General features: G+C 49.4%; 1 protein-coding gene across 1 annotated transcript; it reads right to left on the bottom strand.

Moving 5' to 3' along the window:
• Positions 1–769: 769 nt before the first annotated feature.
• Positions 770–10,674, bottom strand: STAC2 (SH3 and cysteine rich domain 2). Its single transcript, XM_036757244.1, has 11 exons — positions 10,585–10,674; positions 4,506–4,812; positions 3,999–4,096; positions 3,731–3,815; positions 3,359–3,471; positions 2,947–3,019; positions 2,795–2,868; positions 2,352–2,449; positions 2,060–2,111; positions 1,474–1,611; positions 770–874 (listed from the first exon to the last, which is right to left on the bottom strand). Exons 1-11 carry the CDS (start codon positions 10,672–10,674, stop codon positions 770–772), a joined length of 1,233 nt encoding a protein of 410 aa, XP_036613139.1.
• Between the last annotated feature and the right edge of the window lie 9,298 nt (positions 10,675–19,972).

Genomic DNA, 19,972 nt, shown 5'->3' with positions numbered 1-19,972 from the left:
CAGCTATGACTCTCTCTTCCCCCCAAACAAGAGAACAATCTTGGTTCTTTCTCCTTGATCCCTCCCCTCCTCTGCCAGCCCAGGTTTCAAGTTATGGGAGAGACCAGTGAAACTTTCCTGAGAATTGAGTGAGTGAGAGATGGTGATATTGGGGAGGCAGCAGTCAGGACCACAGAAGCAGAGAAGGCCCTCCCATATCTCCCACCCCCTTCAAACCCTGAGGGGGGAGCAGGCATTGAGAGGGACCCAGGGCAAGGGGCATTTTTCCCTCCCACAACACCTCCCCCATGCCCAAATGGACAGAGACAGAGAGACACACACACACAGACATACACACAGGCTGGGCTGAAGGGGTAGGTGTCACAAGGCATGCAACAAGTGGAGGGGGAGAATTCCGGGGAGAAGCCACAGCCAGCCCTGGAGGACGGATCTGCCCAGGGCTTGACCCACTGTGGCAGCAGGGCACTGGTGGGCACAAGAATTGGCACCTTGGCACAGGGCAGACCTGCCTGTGGTAGCTGATCCCTGCCCTTAACTTGCTTTCCAACCTGCCCTCCAGAGGAGAAACAAAACCTTCGTTATTGTGGAGCTTCTGTGTCTATTTTGAGTGGTGCCCAGCAGCCTGGCAGCGAGTGAGCAGGGAGGTGGGTAAGGAGACCCTGCTCCATTCCCTGGAAACAGAAGCAGGGAACGAGGGGGGCAGAGTTGATATCTGGGTCATCTCCTAGGGGTGGGGCACTATCTTCTTTTGTGCCCACCACGCCCGGTTTCAGATCTCAGCCAGGGCATCAGCAGGTACCAGGCCTCTCTTCTTGCCGCTGCTAACTCGGATGAAGCCATCAGCATCCTTGCTTCTGCCCACACCTACACAGATCTGAGCAGGAAAGATGGAGGGCTGAGCGTTCAGCGGCAGCCAGGCGGGGGGGCACTGCCCACTGCATTGGCGAGATCCCGGTGGGTACAGAGCCCTAATAATCATAGACACCACCACCCCCTTTCCCATGCTAGTTACTTCCACAGCTATTGCTTTCCTCCCTACCCTGGCAGGGAGGGTGGGGAAGGAGGAAGTTTGGCAGCCTTAGATTAGAATGGTAGCTAGGAGGATGCCAGGGGAACCTAGACCCTCTACCTTTGGGTTGTCACTGTCTTGAGGATCCAGGTTGGCCTGAGGTCATCTCTGTCACTCTGCCTACCTCTGCTTCTGCCCCTTCCCCTAATCTTTGAGGCAGTTCTGTTCTAGGCCTGAGGAGAGGGATAGGTTGCCTGGGAGTGGGGGGGAGGGGAAGAAGACTCTCTCTCTATACCTGCCCTTCTTATGTCTCTTGCCTTTCTTCCCACTATGAGGCTGATGGAATTCTCTTCCTGGCCCCATCTGAAACCTTGCTCCTGCCCTCCATCTCTGCCTCTGTCTCCTTTCTCCAGCCTCTTTCACCCTTTGCCCTTTGGAGGGCAGAGCACCCCTAGGCCACTCACCTGGCTTTCCTTGAGGCTCATGTAGCCCTGTTCCTTATTCCCAGAAAACGGCTGGCAGCACCGCCACACACTTTCTCCCGGTCTCACACGCTGCACAAAATTGGCAGGGAAGAAGCCAACCCGGTCGCCGATCTTACCCTGCTTGACAAATTCAGTGAAGCTGGTGGGGGCAGGCCTTTACCCTGACCTCAGCTCCAACCCAACAGGCTCACCCCCAACTGTCATTTGGTTTCCCAGACCTCAGGTCCTGAGGCACCATGCCACCAGCTCCAGTTGAGCTCAATCTTTATTTTATAAACAAACTTTTACTGCCTTGGTGCTTGGGAGTAGGAGTGGACAGGGAGAGCTTCCAACAACACAGCCTGGGCATCTCCCACCCTCCCAGTTGACCATGGCTCCAGCAGGGGTACTGCTCAGAGGGTGATTTAGTGGGCAGCAGCATTTGCTGCAGTGAGTTCTACAGCTTCTGCCAGGGTATGGTTCTGTCTTCTCCTCCAATCCTTTCTACCTCCAGCTGGGCATGGAGAGGAGAACAATGACCCCCGCCCTCAACTTCCCCTTCCTTGCCGCCAACCAGCCTAATCACCTTCCACCAGTCCTCGTTGGAATCATCCACAAGCATGATCCGGTCTCCTGGCCTGGGGGAAGAGCAGACTCAGGGCAGTCCCTGGGGACCGGGGAAGGACCCCTACCCACCCCCACCCTGACCCGAGCTGTGGCACCCAACTGCCCTCCCTAACTGAAGGAGCTTGTTCAGCATTCTTGCAGTGATGTTGGGTGTCCTGCCACTGCCAGAACCTGCAGGCCCATGCCCAGTCAGGGAAAGTGACACCCTGGAGAGGGAAAGAGTAAAGCTGGGGCTCTGGGAAGACACTTACTGCAGTTCCAGGTCATTATGCTCTTGGGGCAAAAACTTGTAGAGAGCAACGTAGGAATACATGGGGCCCACATCCTTCCGAATGGTGCCCTTGGAAACCTGGGGTGTCATAGCAGAGAGACGAACACTTAATTCAAAGCTGGAATCTGTCATCCTCCTGGGGGCACTCACCCAGTGAGAACTGTGGAATGTCAGAGCTGGAAGGGCTTCTAGAAATCAGCTTGTCTGACCCTATCCTTTTTTACAGACAAAGAAATTGAGACCCCAAGAAGGGAAAGTGCTTGCTTAAGGTTGTGCAGTGAACTGGTGAGGAGAGGTCTAACATCTTAGAGCGAGAAAGGAATCTTAAACACCATCTAGTTCAACCACCTCATTTTTCAGATAAGCCTACCCTGGTGCTGCTTTCTTGCCCCTCATCTATACCCAAATGGCACAGGGCCTTACCTGCTGCTGTCCGGGGCTTTTCTCCTCAGGTCCTGTCACCTCATTCTCAGTTGGTGATGTAAAGACTGGAAAAGTGAGAAGGGGGTGGTGTAAGGACCGAGGAGGTGAGGGGCCCCCATCCCCTGGCACTGGCGGACCCTCCTCACACTCACCACTGTCACTGGCACCTTCCTCTGAGCTGCGGATGCTACCTTCCCCATCCTCTGCCAATTCATCTCGCTCACTCTGGGTAACAGACAAGGAAAGGGAAAGGAAGGAAGGCTGAGGTGGCTCCTCAGCCCTCTCTCCCAGTGTGCCCCAGTCCTCTCTCTCAGTGTCCACCAGCCTGTATCCTCCTTTCCCTAGAGTCTCCCAGGCCCAATCCCTTCCCCAATGTCTCCCCTCCAGCATCCCCCAGCTCCACCCTCTTTTCCTTGTATCTTCTAACCCCCATCCATCTTCTCATAGCCCCATCTCTCTATCCTAACGAGTCCCATTCCTAATGCCTCTCCCCCACAATGGACCCCAGCCCTAGTCCCTCCTCCCTGACATGCTTTTCCCCCATGCCTGGGCCAAAGTCTGTACCAGGCTTCGGGTGGGGGACTCCGAAGTGCTGCTGAAGCTTGAACGGTTCATTAATGCCAAGGAGGTACCATAGCGGAGGGTCTCATAAACAGGATCCACTTTCCCACTGGCACCTATAAAAGTTGCACCTTTAGGAACCTATCAGCATACCCTTTCCTGGGAATTTTCTTTCTCCCTAAAATCTAGACCCATGGACACTAGCATCTGGACATTTTAAAAGCTGGTACAATGCCCTAGGTGGGTAATACCAGTGGCCACTCTTCCTGAGACAGTATCCCCTATCACAAGAAGACATTAACTCCCCAGTCTAGGAGTCTGAGGCAGCTTTGCTCACTATTATCTGGGAGGAATGGGAATTAGATGCGTGCTTACCAGCTGGCGGAGACTCCCGGGTACAGGCTGGGGGTGGCTCATGCACCAGGAGAGGGGAGCTGAAGTTGCGTCTGAAGGAGGTGGACTAGAAGAGAGAAGAGCAGAGGTATCGGTGTCATTATAAGGGGAAAAGAGCTTGATCTTCCTTGGTGTCTCCCATTGCAAGGAATTAGCTCTTTGCAATAGGAGAGGAAGATGCAGCACCCTCCAAGGCACCGATGGGCACATAGTAGTCAACTGGAACACATCTAGATGTGCCAGGGCTCACCATTTTGCCTGGGCACTGCTGGTGGGAGATTTCCTCAGAGCACCAGAGGTGGACACTGGCTTTGCACGTCTTACATCGTAAGCCCTGCTTGGAGTTGCCTAGAGAGTAGTTAGGAGTTTGGAGGATAAGGAGGAAGGTCTCTTCTCCTCCCCCCACCCTCCATGCATACATACACATTGGTTGGGAGAATAGAGTGATAGCGGGCTGGGGGTTGGTAGAAATAAAGATAGGAGGCATTGGCACAGTCCACGTTCATGTCTGTTCATGTCCGTCCTCCTGGATGGACAGGACATATCTATGAACCACTTAGGGTCAAAGTTAACATTATAGAGAATAGTTGTGTGAGGTAGGGAGAAAACTCCCCACCTGGTGTCCCATAAAGGCAATGTTGGCATTGGAGGGCCAGGGAGAGCTGGGCTATAAAAGAGGCAGATCTATGCTGTGAACCCTTCCCCTGTGCGACCTTGGCACTCCCACCTATGCCCATCTCAGTGCCCAGGCACCTACCCACAATAACCTGGTGGCAGAGTTCACAGGGGCTGGCACGCTTGAAGACATGCTCTTGGAAGCTGTGGGTCCTCAGGGGCTTGAGAGGTGCCAAGGGGCGTTGGACTGGACAAGGGGATCGGGCAGAGGTGGGCAAGCCTGGATCAGTGGACACAGATGGGGGTGAAGGGGGTGGCAAAGGGGTTGGGGGGGTCAGCAGCACCTCCGTTGGGCACTTGAGCTCAGTGCCTGAGCGAAGGAAGAAATTTTCCACACTCTTGCTTCGAAGGATTGTCTTGAGGGACAGGGAACGCTTGAAACGCTGAAGCTGAAAGATAGGAGGCCATGGTCATAGGGGACCAGAGTCCATAGAAGGATAGGATCTGATTATATCCAGTAGTACCCATACCCACAACCAAAAGCACCAAAGCCTAAATTGGTAATCCCAATCAATGTCAGAGGGCAGCTAGGTGGCACAGTGGTTAGAGAGCCGGGGTTGGAGTCAGGAAGATCTGATTTCAAATCTGGCCTCAGACACTTACTAGCTGTATGACCCTGGGCAAGTCACTTAACCTTGTTTGCCTCAGTTTCCTCATCCGTAAAATGAGCTGGAAAAGGAAATGGCAATATTTTTGCCAAGAAAACCCCAAATGGGGTCACAAAGAGTTGGACATGACTGAAACAACTGAACAAATCAATGCTGGGACTCAAGACTGGACTTGGGAATCTAGAGCTGATGAAGTCCTAAGGGAGAGGAGGCAGGCAGTTTCTAGATCAGGACCTGGTGTTCTAAATCCCGTTGATTTTCAGTGTTCACAAATCCATACATCCTTCACTTCCAGCATCAATCCCAGGAAATTGTCCTATATTTCCCCTCCCACTCCTAGTGAGCCCAGAACCCTCGCTGTCCTACATCTATCTCACGGTCCCATTCCTGACAGTGTTCTGCCTGACTCAACCTGCCCAGATAGACTACAGGGAGGCAGGCAGCACACTGAAGCTATGGGCACAGAGTCTGTGTCACCCTTAGCCAAGGCTCCGAGATGATGAGCTGGACAGCATAAGGTACCACGGCTGCCAACCTCCCAGCCCTGCCAGGGGAGGAGTGGATGCAGCTGCTGGCTCAAAGAACACAGATACAGATTCTCCTGCCACCCCAGCCTCTGGAGGACAACAGGAAGTAAAAATGGGGGTCTGGGAGGATGCACGTGATAGACCCAGGTGTGCCAATCATGAAGCCTGAGCACTGCAGGATGTCTGGCTTTCCCAGTGGTTGGCATCACTGGATCACTGAAATGTCTTCCAAATCCTGGCTTCCTGGATAGCACTGTTGGTCTCTGCCTCTGCAGGTTCCAGACAGGGCAGAGAGTCTGGGGCCCCAAGGTCCCTGTGGAGATGAGAGTGGGTAGTGACAATACACAGAATCATCTCAGGAGAGTTCAAATGATGCTGTTTGGGGCCAGAATATTATCTTAAGCCCTAGGGCCATCTCTGATGGGGTGCCCAGGGATGCTTGTGAGTCCCTCTTCCTCATGCCCTGGAATTTTTTGGAGGGGGTGGTATACCTAATATTTATGTCTAGAGTTGTTCTGAGCTATCCTGGGGTTTTGCCATATAGCTTGCTTGTCAGGTCAAGCCCTGGGGCAAAGAGGGAGAGAGTGGCTTGTCACTCTCCACCCCGGTATGGCTAATGCCAGCTCACTTGTGCCCCTAGGACAACCCTGTCAGAAGCTGCCTCTTCCTGGTTCCTGGAAGGAAGTTTACTGAACAAAATGTTCCCTCAGAGCTTATATGGAAGGGGCTGTCCCAATTCCAGACCACTGGCACCTGCTCCCAGAAAGGCAGGAAGAAGGGCCATTGAGATGGGGAGGCAATGGGTGCCTCAGAACCCTCAGGGACAGTGAATGGAGCTGCTGGAGGGCAGGAGGCAGCCTCTCTGCCAGCTGAACTAGTGCCTGCCTGCTCCAGAAATGTCTGATCCCACTGCCAGCAGCAGACATTTTTCTGTGTTCCAAACCAAGACCCATCTTCTCAGTCCAGCCTGGGTGGAAATGACATGCCTGGATGTGACTCACCACATCCCTATTGCCACAGAAGCACTTTTCTCTTCTCTTCCTTTCACCATGGAGGCAGGAAAGTGGAAGCTTTGGGTAAGGGTAGCCAAGAGGCAGCAGGTCAAAGCTTCTGTCTTCTGTCCCCTCACTGCCCCTTGGACCTGCTCCCTGGCATGGGGGAGATGCCACTTTGAAGTAGCTGGCAGACCTGCCTATCATGTATCTTGGAACCTTTCAGGCATTTCCCTGGCTCCTTCCAGCCAATTGACCAGAGCACTGAAAATACTTGGTCTGCTTCTTCTGCCCACCCACTCCACCCTTCCAGGCTGAGAACAACATAGATGTCAGAGCTGGAACTGACCATAGAATATAGACTGCAAGGGCTGGAAGAGATCTTAGAATGGAGACATCTAAAATGGAAGACTTGGCAGGTGCAAAGACCTTCAGGCTGAAGGGATCTCACATTCCATCTAGTCCGATTCCTTCTTTTTCACAGATGAGATAATCAAGGCCTAGAGAGGTTATTTGAACTGGCCAGCATTATACAAGAAAGAGGTGGAATTTGAACCCAGGTCCCTTGACTTCAAAGCCAGAAGCTCTTCCCACTATACTAAACTGCCTCTTACGAACCTTAGAGATCATCTTGTCCAAGCCTCTCGTTTCCCAAAGGAAGAATCTGAAACTCATTCTGGGGAAGTGATCATTGAGATAATAACTATAAAGCTCTTTGCAAACCTTCAAGTGTGATATCGATGCTAATGAGTATCATTACGATGATGATGATGATGATGATGATGATGATGCTTACCACCCCAAATCACCCAACTAGCTAGTAGCATGGCTCAAGCTAGAGCCTAGGCTTCCCAACTGCCAGTACAGGGCTCTTTTCCACCTCTCTCCTTTTTCACATCCTCCTGTCCATCTCTTCCTTTCCCTATCTAAGATGCTCCTCCCTTTTCCCCAGTTCCTGAAAGGGCACGAAGCAGCTGCGGGGTAGGCGGTAGTGGGCACCGGTGCCAGCTGACTCAGATGGTGGTGCTGGCATAGAAGGGTCCCCTTTCCCTGGGAAGGATGAAGCCAAAGAATGGTGGGGTGAGGGGGTGGGGATGTCCCATGGTGGAGGCAAGTTCCTTTTTCAGCTGCTTGGCTCTGGGAGTGAGGACAAGAAGAGGAGACGTGTCTGAAACTCACCACCGGCCCTAAGTGGGCAGGTTGGTGGTGCAAACTGGGCAGGAGGGAAGTCACTATGGGCTAGTTCTATTATCTGGAGGTATGGGGGGGAGGGAGAAGGAAGAAAATGCCAAGGTTGGTACTCTGTACCTATGCGGGTCATGAATTGATGACAAACAGGATTTTAAATACTGGCATCAGTGTCTGCCAGTTACTCAGCCCCCTCTGTTGTACGTGCCCAGTTCCAAGTACCAGACATGAAAGAAGAGCATCACAGGCAGCAACCAGACCCTCTCACCCTAGGGACACAAATGAGCTTTCTATGACTGTCTCTCACATTATCTCCCACTCTCTCAAGACTAGATTGGGGCATATACACTAACTTTCCTTGATCCTCTTTGCCCACTTCCTCTAAGGAGCAAGGAGCATTTATCTTGGGCAATAACAGTGAGGGGAGGGGTGGTGATGCTAAGCATGATTCCCACGGTTGTTTTGCTATTGCGTGGTTGCCTGGTCTATAGGGTCTTTCACAAGAATAATGAGATGAGGTAGGGGCACAGAGGATGAGACAGCCTCGAAGACAGGACGGGGGAAGGGGACACTGCCCAGACCAGACCTCCAGCTCTTCTCCCTATCTCAGAGATATAACTGTTTTCAGAAGGGTCCTAAGGTTGGGAGTGGGGGAAAAGGACAGCAGCCTGAATCGGCTGACTCCTCTTCCTCCCCTCCCCCTAAGCTGAGCTTGCAGGTTGGCCAACTTGCTGAGGTGGCAGTGATACCGCAGGAGCATCCCCCACCCACCCCAGCCCCACGGGTGCTGAGAGAAAGGAGGGGAGTGGGGAGACAGCTTCTAGATGGGAATGGCTGAGCTCCACTGACAAGTATTTTGAGATCTGAGGAGACAGAGGATGGACCTGTGAATGGGTGTATCCCCAGGTGATTAGGGAGGAGGGAAAAAGAGATAGGGAGAGGATTGGCACCCTGGTGTACTACCTCTGACTGGATTTATCTATCACCCCTCTCCCCTCCCCAGCTTTATTCCCTCTAGCTCTAAGATGATCTCACAGATATTCCAAGAGCACAATTGGACCCCCCTCCCAACATTCCTGACCTAACAGACACATATCTCTCCCCAGACTGAATTAACCCTTTGTTAGGAGTGGTGGGTTACCAATCCCCATCCCTGGAGGTGGGTGAGAAGGTCAAAGGTACATGTGGGCCCTAAGAGCTGGGAGGTCTGAACACTTGGGTCTCACTGGCTCAGTCTTCTAGGAAGCCCCTGGTCTTGGGGCATGGTCTCTCCATTCTCAGTCAACTGACATTGCCTTCCTCCCCTAAGTGCATTTAGCACTGGTTGACTTCGACCTTGAATTAACCTCTTCCATCTGGGGGAAAAGTGTGTATGGGGGGGGGGGAGGGGGAAGATAAGATGTGCAGGGAGGTTCACCCTAGGGGTGAACTTTAGGATCCAGTGTGGGGATCAGAGGTATCAGGCACCCTCCCCCCACCTTCTCCAGGCCCTTTCCCCTATTTTTTTTTCCTCTTCCCCTCCCTAAATATTCCAAATAGACACGAATATAAAGAAGTCTGGAGAAACTAAAGATGGGAAGTCAGACGTTTATACTAGGCTTAAAGGAACGGGGGCTTATAGGCCAGAAGGGAGTGGTCTCTTATCCCGTGCCATATCCACTTCGCTTACCCAGTCAGGAATCTTTATCCAAATACTGTCAGGGAATTCCTGCGGCTAAATTTCCTCGGGATCTGGGTCCCAGCTCATCGACGTGAAGCTGTCTCCCTGTACCCAAGTCTAATGCTCCTGAAGACCCCGCCCTCCATCACTGGGGGATAATTCATTCATTGTTCAACTGACTGGTTATTCCCACGAGGAACAATCATGAATAATTAGGGTTAATTATGATATTAATTATGATGGCTTTTCTGTCTCTATCCTCTCCTATACCTGGTGGGAAAGAGAAAATGGGAGGGAGTGGCAGCTAGTGGCACTGCTCCACTCCCCCCTACCCCTCTCGCCCCCACTCCCCAAGAGAAGAGAAACCTTCAGTGCTGCCGCAGCCCCTGGAGCCCAGCAGCCAGAAGGACCCGACCCCAGGACCTCCTCCCCCAGCAACCCTCAGTTCTTAGTTTCGCGGCTCCCCTGAGACTGCAGCTGGACAGAGACATAGAAATCGAGAGAGACCAAGAGAGACTCAGAGAAGGAAGGCATAGCCAGGGAGACAGCGATTCCAGGGCCCCACGCACTCAAAGGGAGTCAAGGCTACACACGGAGACTTATATCACCGGGAAACACACGCCTGCGTAAACACACACGCACACACACACTCCTCACTGCTTCTCCCCAGGCTCTGCATTGATTCCCTCCAACAAAAGGGAGTTACAACCTTCCCCAAGGCGAGTCGGGAGAGAGCTGACCCGAAACATGTTTCGATCTCTATGTGTGTTTGTGCATGAGCGCGCGCACATGTGGTGTGGTGTGGTGTGGTGTGGTGTGGTGTGGTGTGGTGTGGTGTGGTGTGTGTGTGTGTGTGTACGCGCGCGCGTGAGCGTGTGGTCAGTTACTCCCTCCCCTTCTAGTTTGCTCCCAGCCTGGTCCTCTCTAGAGGCTGAGAGGTACTCAGATTATGCTGGACAGCGCCCGCCCTGTGGTGGTGATGGGAGAGGGGGTCAGCTATCGCAACCGGTTCTTGACCCCGGCCGCTGTGTGTATCGGCTATGTCGCGGCAGTGCGGGGACAAAACAAGCCCAGGTCAAGGAGAGGGTAGGACAGAGGCGGTAATCGCGGGCCGAGGAAGAGCTGCAGGGCGGGAAAGAAGGAACGAGAAGGGAGGGGAGGAAATCGCGACCCCTCCCCAAGTTACCTTGGTTTCCTGGAGGGTGGAAACAGTCCCAGGGGAGGGGTGAGTGGCAGCGTCCTCGGGTTCGTTCTCCTTCTCGCTCATTTCGGTCATGATCGTGGTCCCGCAGCTGGGGCGCTGCGTGAAAGGGGTAGCGGGGGCGGGGGGCAAAGGCCGGGCAGGAGGCCCGGGTTAGATGCAAGTGAGGCCAGGCGGAGAGAGAAAGAAAATTCTCGCTGGGGTCCTATACCCGTTTCTTCCCAAGCTCTCGAGCCTGACCCGCCCCCCCCCCCCACCCCGCCTTAAATCAAACCAAAAAGAACCCTTCTTCCCCCCCCCCTTAAAAATGCGGAGCAAATACCCTAATTTGCTCTGCAGGTAAAGAAAGTTCTGGGGTTGCCCGGAAAGGGGGAAGACAATTAAATGAATGAGTAATTAAAGGCAGATTGGGGAGAGAGGACCCCCAGGCACTGAGGGTTAGCACAGGATGCTGTGCAGAAGAGAGAGGGAAGGAGGAATGAAGGAATGGAGGGATGGAGGGAGAGAGCTCAGGGCTGTGTCCGGTCGGGCCCCACAGTCCTCTGAGCCCGCCCCCCATCCCCCTCCCCCCAGCCCCTGCCTGGGCACTTGGCATCCCCTCTGCCCAGTCCTCGCCTCCCAACTTTGATTTAAGAGGTCGCTTGGCCCCACCCCCTTCTTTTCCCTGCTCCCCCGCTTCCCTATGCAAATTAGGCAAATAGCCATTGGCTGCCGTTCTGACGGGGGTGGGGGAAGTAGGGTAGGTGGGGCCTGAAGGGATCAGAAAAAGTGGGAGGGGATTTGGGGGGGACCCTCAAGAAAAGAAAGGGACAGGTTGGGGAGGGACAGTAGGGGCTTTCAAGCTAACCTTCCACTCTCTGCTCTGATAGGAGACAAGGTGGATAGATAGAAGGCAAAAATGGATTGGAGATACAGAAGGAGAGATGAGGGTTAGACTGAAGGAAGGACTTTCCTTCAGGGAGAGAGTTGCTGGAAAGTAGAGAATAATATCTGAGGATTCGGCTATCTCATTTCAAGATCAAGAGAGACCCCATACCACTCATACCTACTCCTGGACTACACAGAAGGCCAGTCCTTTCCCCAAGAAAAGGCAAGAGACAAGTAGAACTGCCAGCAAGAGGCCGTGCCAGTTTGAACGTTTGGTGAACAGAGAGAAGAAACCTGGATTTCTGTCCAGATTATCATTTTGTGATTTTGAAACTCCCATTGCCTCTTTGGCCTCATTAGTCAAGTTCTGTCAGACCCCTGATTGCAGGTTCCCCAAATTCATCTAAAAATCCTCACCCAACCAGACTTTTTTGTAGGTGGCCTTGAATGAAGGATTAGCAAGGGTTGGGGTGGTGAGATTGGGAGGTGGGGGAGGAAGGGTAGAGGACAGGAGCAGTGAAAACATCTCTTTCTCCTGGTCTCCCTCCTATGGAGCAACCTGACGTCTTCAGATTCCTGTGACTGTCACTTGTCTAGAGACCAGTTTCCCCAAATCCTCCCCTTTCATTTGTCATCTTGAGAAAGCAGAATCTCTATAGCTACCTTTTTCTATCGCTTAGTTCCTTGTCCTGGACCAGGCATTTCTCTGGGTAGGGGGTGGGGAGGATCTCCTCTTTTGAGTAAAGAGGGGACCCCAGGCAGCCGCTCTCGCCCAGGGCTTCCTCACTATCTGTGATGTGATGCTGGGGAGCACTTCATTAGATGGAGGATAAAGGGGGGATTCACATGGCACCTGGGAAGAGATTCCTGGAGGCTCATTCTCCCCTCCCACTATCAGCGTTTCTTTGCCATCTCTCTACCCCTCCTGCCCAACCTATGGTGATCTCATTGCTTCTTCTAACAGCCCACTCAGGTTACCAACAACCCGGGCAGGAGATTTATTTGCAAGCTGTGGAGGTAGAGCAAGGGCAGACATGAGGATTAACCCTATGAGGCTCTAGACCACCCTACTGCTACTACTACAACATACACACACACACACACACACACACACACACACACACACACACACCCTTCCTCCATCTAGAAGCCTGTACCCTCTATCTCCATTCCTTTAAGAGGCATTAGGCAGGGAGTAGGTAACAGAACCTATCCTGAGCCCAGCCCTCAAGCCATTTATCTTCAAAAATCGCTCCTTTCCCCCATGCCTCCAGGAGATTTTTCTGCCCTGTCCAGACCAGCCTTCCCCTCTGCAATCCCAGAATTTCAGATGCTTGAGCATTCCCAGGAAGGGTCTTTTATGTTTTCCTTCTGCTTGGGGCAAAATCATGGTCCAGACAAAGCAGTAATGTGGGATTATGGTCCTGGGTTTGGTAATCAGCTGGAAAGATGTCATAATCTTCTTGTCAGGGACTACCCAGTTGCTCTATTATCTCATTTTCTTCCTTTTAAAGAATTTCTTGCTTCTCCCTCCTATTTCTCCAGGCAGGGAGAAAGATCTCCTCACACTTTTCTGGACTGCCACTGGGGAGAGTGACTAAGAGAGAGAGAGAAAACGAGTTTGATTATCAGGCATTCAGAGAGATTCTAGTTAGATCTTATGATGAACTTCTCAGATGGAAATAAATGGTGGAGCAGCTGGCCAAGGGTGAGGCTTGGAAATTTCTAGCCCTGGAGACTTCTAAAAACATATCCCACCCAGGCCCCAGGTATCCTTCTTAGCTGAGGCAGGGGGTTGGAGGCTATGACCTCTGGAGGTCCTCTGAGAACTGGATGACTTCCTGAAGCATCCCTGCTCCTGACCAGAATAGTCTTTCTTTAATAGCGTCTGAGTCATGGCCCGTGCTGCTACTGCCTAATGACAGGCCACTCCCCAATCTTGTGTCTGACCCTGTTAATAATGATAACAGCTCACATTTTCAGGGTGCTTTCAGGTCAACAGAGGGCCTTCCCCACAACACCCCTGTGAGGTAGGTAGATCAAATATCTCCATTTTGAAGATGAGAAAACAGGCTAAAAGAGGTTGCCCAAGGTCACAAACCTAACAAACATTGGGCTCAGGTCTTTTGCTTCTATGTCATACCGTCTTTCAATGCTTCCAGACCCTAGAGGACTGAGGTTCCCAGAAAAGAGAGTGGAGTTAGGGTGTCAACTCCTGGAGAAGGCTGAGGGAGGAATCGTAGCAGAGTCATATCCCAGTTTCAGATAAGGTTGGACCCTCCATTCCCACTGGAAACTGAAATGAGTTACAGGAGAGGGATTTCATCTAGGGAGGAGGAGGAAGGAAGAGTGAGAGGTATCACAGTAAGATGGATAACAGTCAGACTACAAGAAGGACTGATCTGACCACCATGAGAGATGTATAAGAAAGTTGGAATTATCTAAGATGCTTCTTCTGGGGGAGAACTAAGGGAGGAGAGGCTGATGTGGATTTGGACATGGTAGGGGGCTGGATGAAATAGCCTTAAATTTGGGCCTTGATGGATTCTCTGGGCCCCTCAGCAAAAACCTAATGTGTTTTCTGTTAAAATGAGAAGACTTGAATCCCCTTCACTTCCTCCCTAGTGTCCCTGACCCCTTCTGAACAGACTGAAAATGCTGAGGCTGGAATAACTAATGGCTCACTTCTACTTAGGTGTCCCCAGCCATGAAGTCTGGAGATCCTACTGGAATGGGGTTGAATGGTTCCTTGTTCCTGATTTTCTTGGTGTCTGTGCTGGGAAGGAGGGCAGTGGCAGTCAGCAATTCTACCCAAATGGGGTCACAAAGTGGGGTCGGTGCCTATGGGTGGAAGGCAGTGGGGTTGGCCAAGAAACCAGCCCATGTCTCAGCCTTTCCTCTATCCAGGCAGGTCTTGTGCCCCTGGGCCTCTGGAGGCAGACACCACTCTAATGAGCTAACTTCCATAGCAGCCATCAGTAATTATGACTTTATGGAAATATGAAGGGAGCTTACGCAAGTCCCTGACACACTTCCCAGCTCCCAGCATCTGGGACAGCCAGGTCCTCAGGGGCTGGTAGAAGGGACAAGAAGCCAGGCTGCGGGCCCCCACCTCACCACCAGCTTCCTAGAGCCTCAGGTAACTGGCACAGAGATGAATATTGGACTCTGTTTTCTAAGGTTGCCTGTCTCTACATGTGTCTGTGTCTGTCTTCAGGTGAACTATTCTCTTTTTCTTTGTTCCTCACCCTCCCCAAGGGGAAAGATGCTTCCTGGCTCTCTCACTCCCAAACTAGGACTTTGGTGGCCTGCCCTTATAGGCAGAGGGGGGCTACTGTGAAAGGAAGTATGGTGTGGGGGGAGGCCCCCATGTCTCTCAGTTCCAGGAAAATTATTTCTTTCAATTTTCCAGGAAAATACCCTCTCCCCCTTTCTCCCATGCAGACGGACTGGGCAGAGGCCTGAGGATTATAGATTCTGAGAAAACAGATACTGGTAGGAAATGTGGGGTGGGGGAGCCCTAAAAGTGTGGCAGCCTGACTATCCCCACCTGGTCCTGGTCTGTCCCTAAAGTGTTCTGTTGCCTCTCATCCCCTGACCCCCTCCCACCAGGCTCCTGCTGCCACAGTAACAGCCATGGGATTAGTTTTTTGGGGGGGTGAAGAAAAAAGCGGATTGGATCCAGGGTTGTAGTGAGTAGAGGGGAGGTATATCTGGTGTTTCCCTTAATGATGGGATGAGAGTCTGTCTCCTATTTTGTATGTTTGTTTTGGGAAAGGGGTGACTTAGGAGGCTGGGTGGCTGGAGGGGATGAAGCTCGATTGAGAGAGTACCTTTATCCCAAGTACTAACCCTCCCCATCTCTTCTGCACAGAAGGAAAAAAGGATCTTCGTTCTTCTGTTATTCAAGCCCTGAGTAGTAGAGGACAGCTAGGAGAGGTAAGGGCTAGGCTGAGGCCCTGTGTAAGGACTGCATCCAGACCTGGTGGCCATAGGCCATGTGGTAAACCACTCCACTCCAGTACCTTTGCCAAGAAAATCCCAAATGGGGTCACAAAGAGTTGGACATGAATGAAAACAACTGAACAACAAAGGAGAGAGGAACAGAGGGGCAATAAATGTAGGGCAAATTGAGTCTCACTTTTAAACATACTTCTGTCTAACTTTCAGGTTATTAACCCTTCATAGCAAAGACCATAGAATTTAGAGCCTTTGTTGTTCAGTTGAATATAACTCTTCATGACCAACTTTTGGGGTTTTCTTGGCCATTTCCTTCTCCTGCTCATTTTACAGATGAGGAAATTGAGGCAAATAGGGTTAAGTGACTGGCCCAGGGTCACACAGCTTGTAAGTGTCTGAGGCCAGATTTGAACTCAGGAAGATAGGTCTTCCTGACTCCAGGCCTGGCATTTTATCCAATGTGCCACTAGCTGTCCATGGACTCAAGACTGGAAGACATCGTAGAAGTTTTTAGTCTGATGAGAGCCGACCTGAGTCTGGATTCAAGTCCTGCTCCTGATGCATGCTGCCTGTATAATCCTAAGTAAGACATGTGACCTTTCAATGTCCCTCAGGACCACAGATTTAGAGATAAAAGGGACCTTAGAGGCCAAGTCCAACCCCCTCATTTTACAAATAAGGAAACTGAGAGACAGAAAGACAAAGTAACTTGTCCAGGATCATACAACTAGCAAGTATCTGAGGCAAAATTCGAACTCAGAGCTTCCCGCCTCCAAGTCCAATGCTCCAGCAAGTACTTCTCTAGCACTTTAAGGTTTGTGAAAACACTTTATCCATATTTTCTCATGGTTCCTCACAACAACCCCATGAACAGTATGTGCTATTATCATCCCTGTTTGACAGATGAGGAAACTGAGGCTGAGAGAAATTAAGTGATTTGCTCAGGGTCACAGCAAGCAAGTGTCTAAAGCAGCGTTAGAATTCAGGTCTTCCTAACTCCAAGCCCACCTTGCTATCCACAGCGCCACCTAGCTGGCCATACTGTCACTGCTTAGGATCATCAATTCCAGAGCAGGTGCCCAGGTGCTCATCCGTGCATTGGCAGGGGGGATCTTCTCACTCAGAGTTTCCTATTCCAGTGAAATCTTGGGCCTTGTACAAAAATTAAATAATTTAGTACAACTCCAATTGAAGCAACAGCCCTCTGATTGATACCTCCATCTCCAAACCCCAGTGCATATTACAATCAGCTTAATCTTCCTAAAATGATGATTTCTTTAGTTCACACCCCTCCCCTCCAAAAACCTCCAATGACTCCTTATTTTTAAAATTATTTTAAAATTTTATTTTAAATTTTAACAATGCCTTTTATTTTTATTTATACCACAGTTGCCTCTCAATATACTTCACACTCAGAATCTTCCGTTGTAACAAAGAAAAAAAATAACACATTTTCACCTCATTATTTAGATCGGGAAACTGAGGCCTGGAGGAGAGTGACTTTTCCAAGGTCACACCACTAAGAAGTGGCAGGGCTGGGATTTGAGTGCAGTGTTCCTGTTGTTCAGTCGTGTCCAGCTCCTCACGACCCCATTTGAGGTTTTCTTGGCAGAGACACTGGAGTGGTCTGTCATTTCCTTCTCCAGCTCATTTGATAGATGAAGAAACAGAGGCAGACAGGGGTAAGTGACTTGCCCAGGGTCACACAGATAGTAAGTGCCCGAGGCCAGATTTGAACTCAGGCCCAACACTATCCACTAAACCACTTCAATGACCACAACGCTCCTACTATATTACTTAGGGAGCCTGGCATAGAGGTTAGAAAGAAGATTCTGAAGTCAGGAAAATCTGGGTTCGAGTCCTGCTTCTAACAAACTAGGTCAATTTGGCTCTGGTCAGAAACTTAACCTCTCAGTGCTCTAGGCAATTCTCTAAGCCTATATATTACAGAGAGAGGGTGCTGATCTGTACTGGTGGAGGGGATTTTCTCACCTGGGAGTTCCCTAGACAAATGAAATCACAGGTCCAGTCCCTAACTCTCCACTTCCTCTATTGAAACAGCTTTTTAACAGAGCAACCTAAGCCCTCAGACTTGAAAGAGTGCCCACTGAGCCCAGCCAAGGAGAGGTGTCTATGCCCATAGTAAGGATCCACTGCCAACTTGTCAGTTGATATCCATTTCTTAAGTCCCTATTATGTGCCAGGCACAATGCTATGCTCTGGGATACAAAGAAAGGTAAATGATAATCTCAGCTCTCAGGGAGCTCAGTGTCATAGAAGAACACAAGATATGGGCCAATCATGGGACAGAGTCAACCCCTGGAATTCAGGAGATTTGTATTCTTAACATAGCGGTTTACACATAGTAGGCACTTTAATAACACTCATTGAATAGAGTGGAATTGAATCAGTCTTAACTCAGCTACTTGTCAGTGGCTGAGATCGCTATGTGATCACTATCACTATCGCTTGGATAAGGGAAGGGGAGTCGGCAATGGGGGAAGGAATATACATTTACATAGTACCTACTAAGTGCCAGGCACTGTTCTAAATGCTTTATAAATATTATCTCATTTGATGAGATACATTTAAATATTTTCTAACTTGATAAGATATAATTTCTCTGAGTCTCAGTTTCATATAAGGCAATAAACCACATGAATTGCTTCATCTTTTGAGACATTTTTCATTAATTTATTTCATGGATATCTTTTTCTTTTACATGAACCTTCATTACTAAATATATCTTTCCTTCCTTCTCTAACCAATGAGTCATCCTTTGAAACAATTAATTTAAAAAAAAAATCTAGTTTGACTTTTCTTTTTTCAAAGAGAGGGCAAAAAGTACTTCAGAAAAACTGACCAGCACATTGACCAAGTCTGATGGTCTATGCAATATTCCATACCCATAGTCCCTTACTTCTTCAATGAAGGGAAGTTGGTGCATTTTCTCATCTCCCTTTTGGAGCCAACCTGGGTCATTATGATGGTACAGAATTCTATTTTTTTTGTACTTTCTATTTACATTATTTTGGTCATTGTGTATATTGTTTTCCTGGTTCTGCTTATTTATTCAACATTAGTTCACATAAGTCTTCCCATGCTTCTCTGGATTCCTCATATTTATCATTTCTTAAGAGTACATAGTGTGTCCTCCTTTCTTTGAAACTCCATCCTGTTGGTTGTGAACTGATCCTGCCATTTTGGAGGGCAATTTGGAACTATGCCCCAAACGAAATCAAACTGTGCATACCCTTTGATCCAGCAATACCACTACTAGGTCTGTATCCCAAAGAAATTTTAAAAAGGGGGGGAGGAAAGGACCTATTTCTACAAAAATATTTTTAGCAGACCTTTTTGTGGTGGCAAAGAATTGGAAATTGAGGGGTTACCCATTAATTGGAGAATGGCTGAACAAGCTGTGGTATATGAATGCAATGGAATACTGTTGTTCTATAAGAAATAATGAGCATGCAGACTTCAGAAAAACCTGGAAAGACTTACATGAACTGATGCAAAGTGAAGTGAACAGAACCGTACACAATAATAGAAACATTGTATGATGATCAGCTATGAATGACTTAGCTATTCTCAGCAAAACAAAGATCCAAGACAATTCCAAATGACTCATCATGAAAAATGCTATCCACACCCAGAGAAAGAACTGATGGAGTCTGAATGCATATCGAAGCATCCTATTTTCACTTTTTTGTGTGTGTTTTTTCTTTTGATCTACTTCTTCTTTCATAACATGACTGATATGGAAATATGTTTTACATGATTACACATATGTAACCTATATAAAATTGCTTACTGTCTTAGGGAGTGGGGAGGGAAAAATTTGAAACTCAAATTTTTTTTTAAATGAATGTAAACTTTTTTTTACACATAATTGGGAACCAATGAAATATTACTAAAGAAAGAAAGAAACACCATCATCTCTTGGACACTCTGCTATCTTGCTTGGTTCTATTGTTCTGACCACTTTTCTAGAGTTTTCACTGGCTCCTGCTCCTCTTCCTCATCTTGTTCGTTAAAGGTTAGCATTCACTAAGGCTCAGTCCTCTAAGCTATGATCTCTCCATGTCTTTCCAAGAAATCTCATTGGCTCCAATGGCTTCAGTTTTCTCCTGTATGGAATTAACTCCCAGATCTACCTCTCTGGTCTTCCCATCTACCAGGAGCTCTAACACCCAATTTCCGGTATTCTGCTGGATATTTCCACTTGGCTTTTTCACCATCCCCTCAGCTCTACAGACTCAAAACCAAACTTCTCTTACCTTTCAAAACAGTTCCCCATTCCAATTTCCCTGTCTCTGTCAGGGATATTGTTCTCCCTATTACTCAGTTGTAAAACCTGTGTCATTAACAAAAATGTTTTTGTTTATTTCATTAAATATTTCCCAAGTACATTTTTAAAAATTAACATCCATTTTTAAAAAATTTGAGTTCCAAACTATCTCCCTTCTACCCCTCCCCCACCCTTGAGAAAGCAAGCAATGTTATATCAATTATACATGTGAAGTCACGCAAAATATATTTCCAC

The sequence above is a fragment of the Trichosurus vulpecula genome, chromosome 4 (genome assembly GCF_011100635.1).
Source record: "Trichosurus vulpecula isolate mTriVul1 chromosome 4, mTriVul1.pri, whole genome shotgun sequence".
Lineage (NCBI taxonomy): Eukaryota > Metazoa > Chordata > Mammalia > Diprotodontia > Phalangeridae > Trichosurus > Trichosurus vulpecula.
Note: the sequence above shows the minus strand (reverse complement) of the source record. Positions and strands in the feature narration are given on the sequence as shown.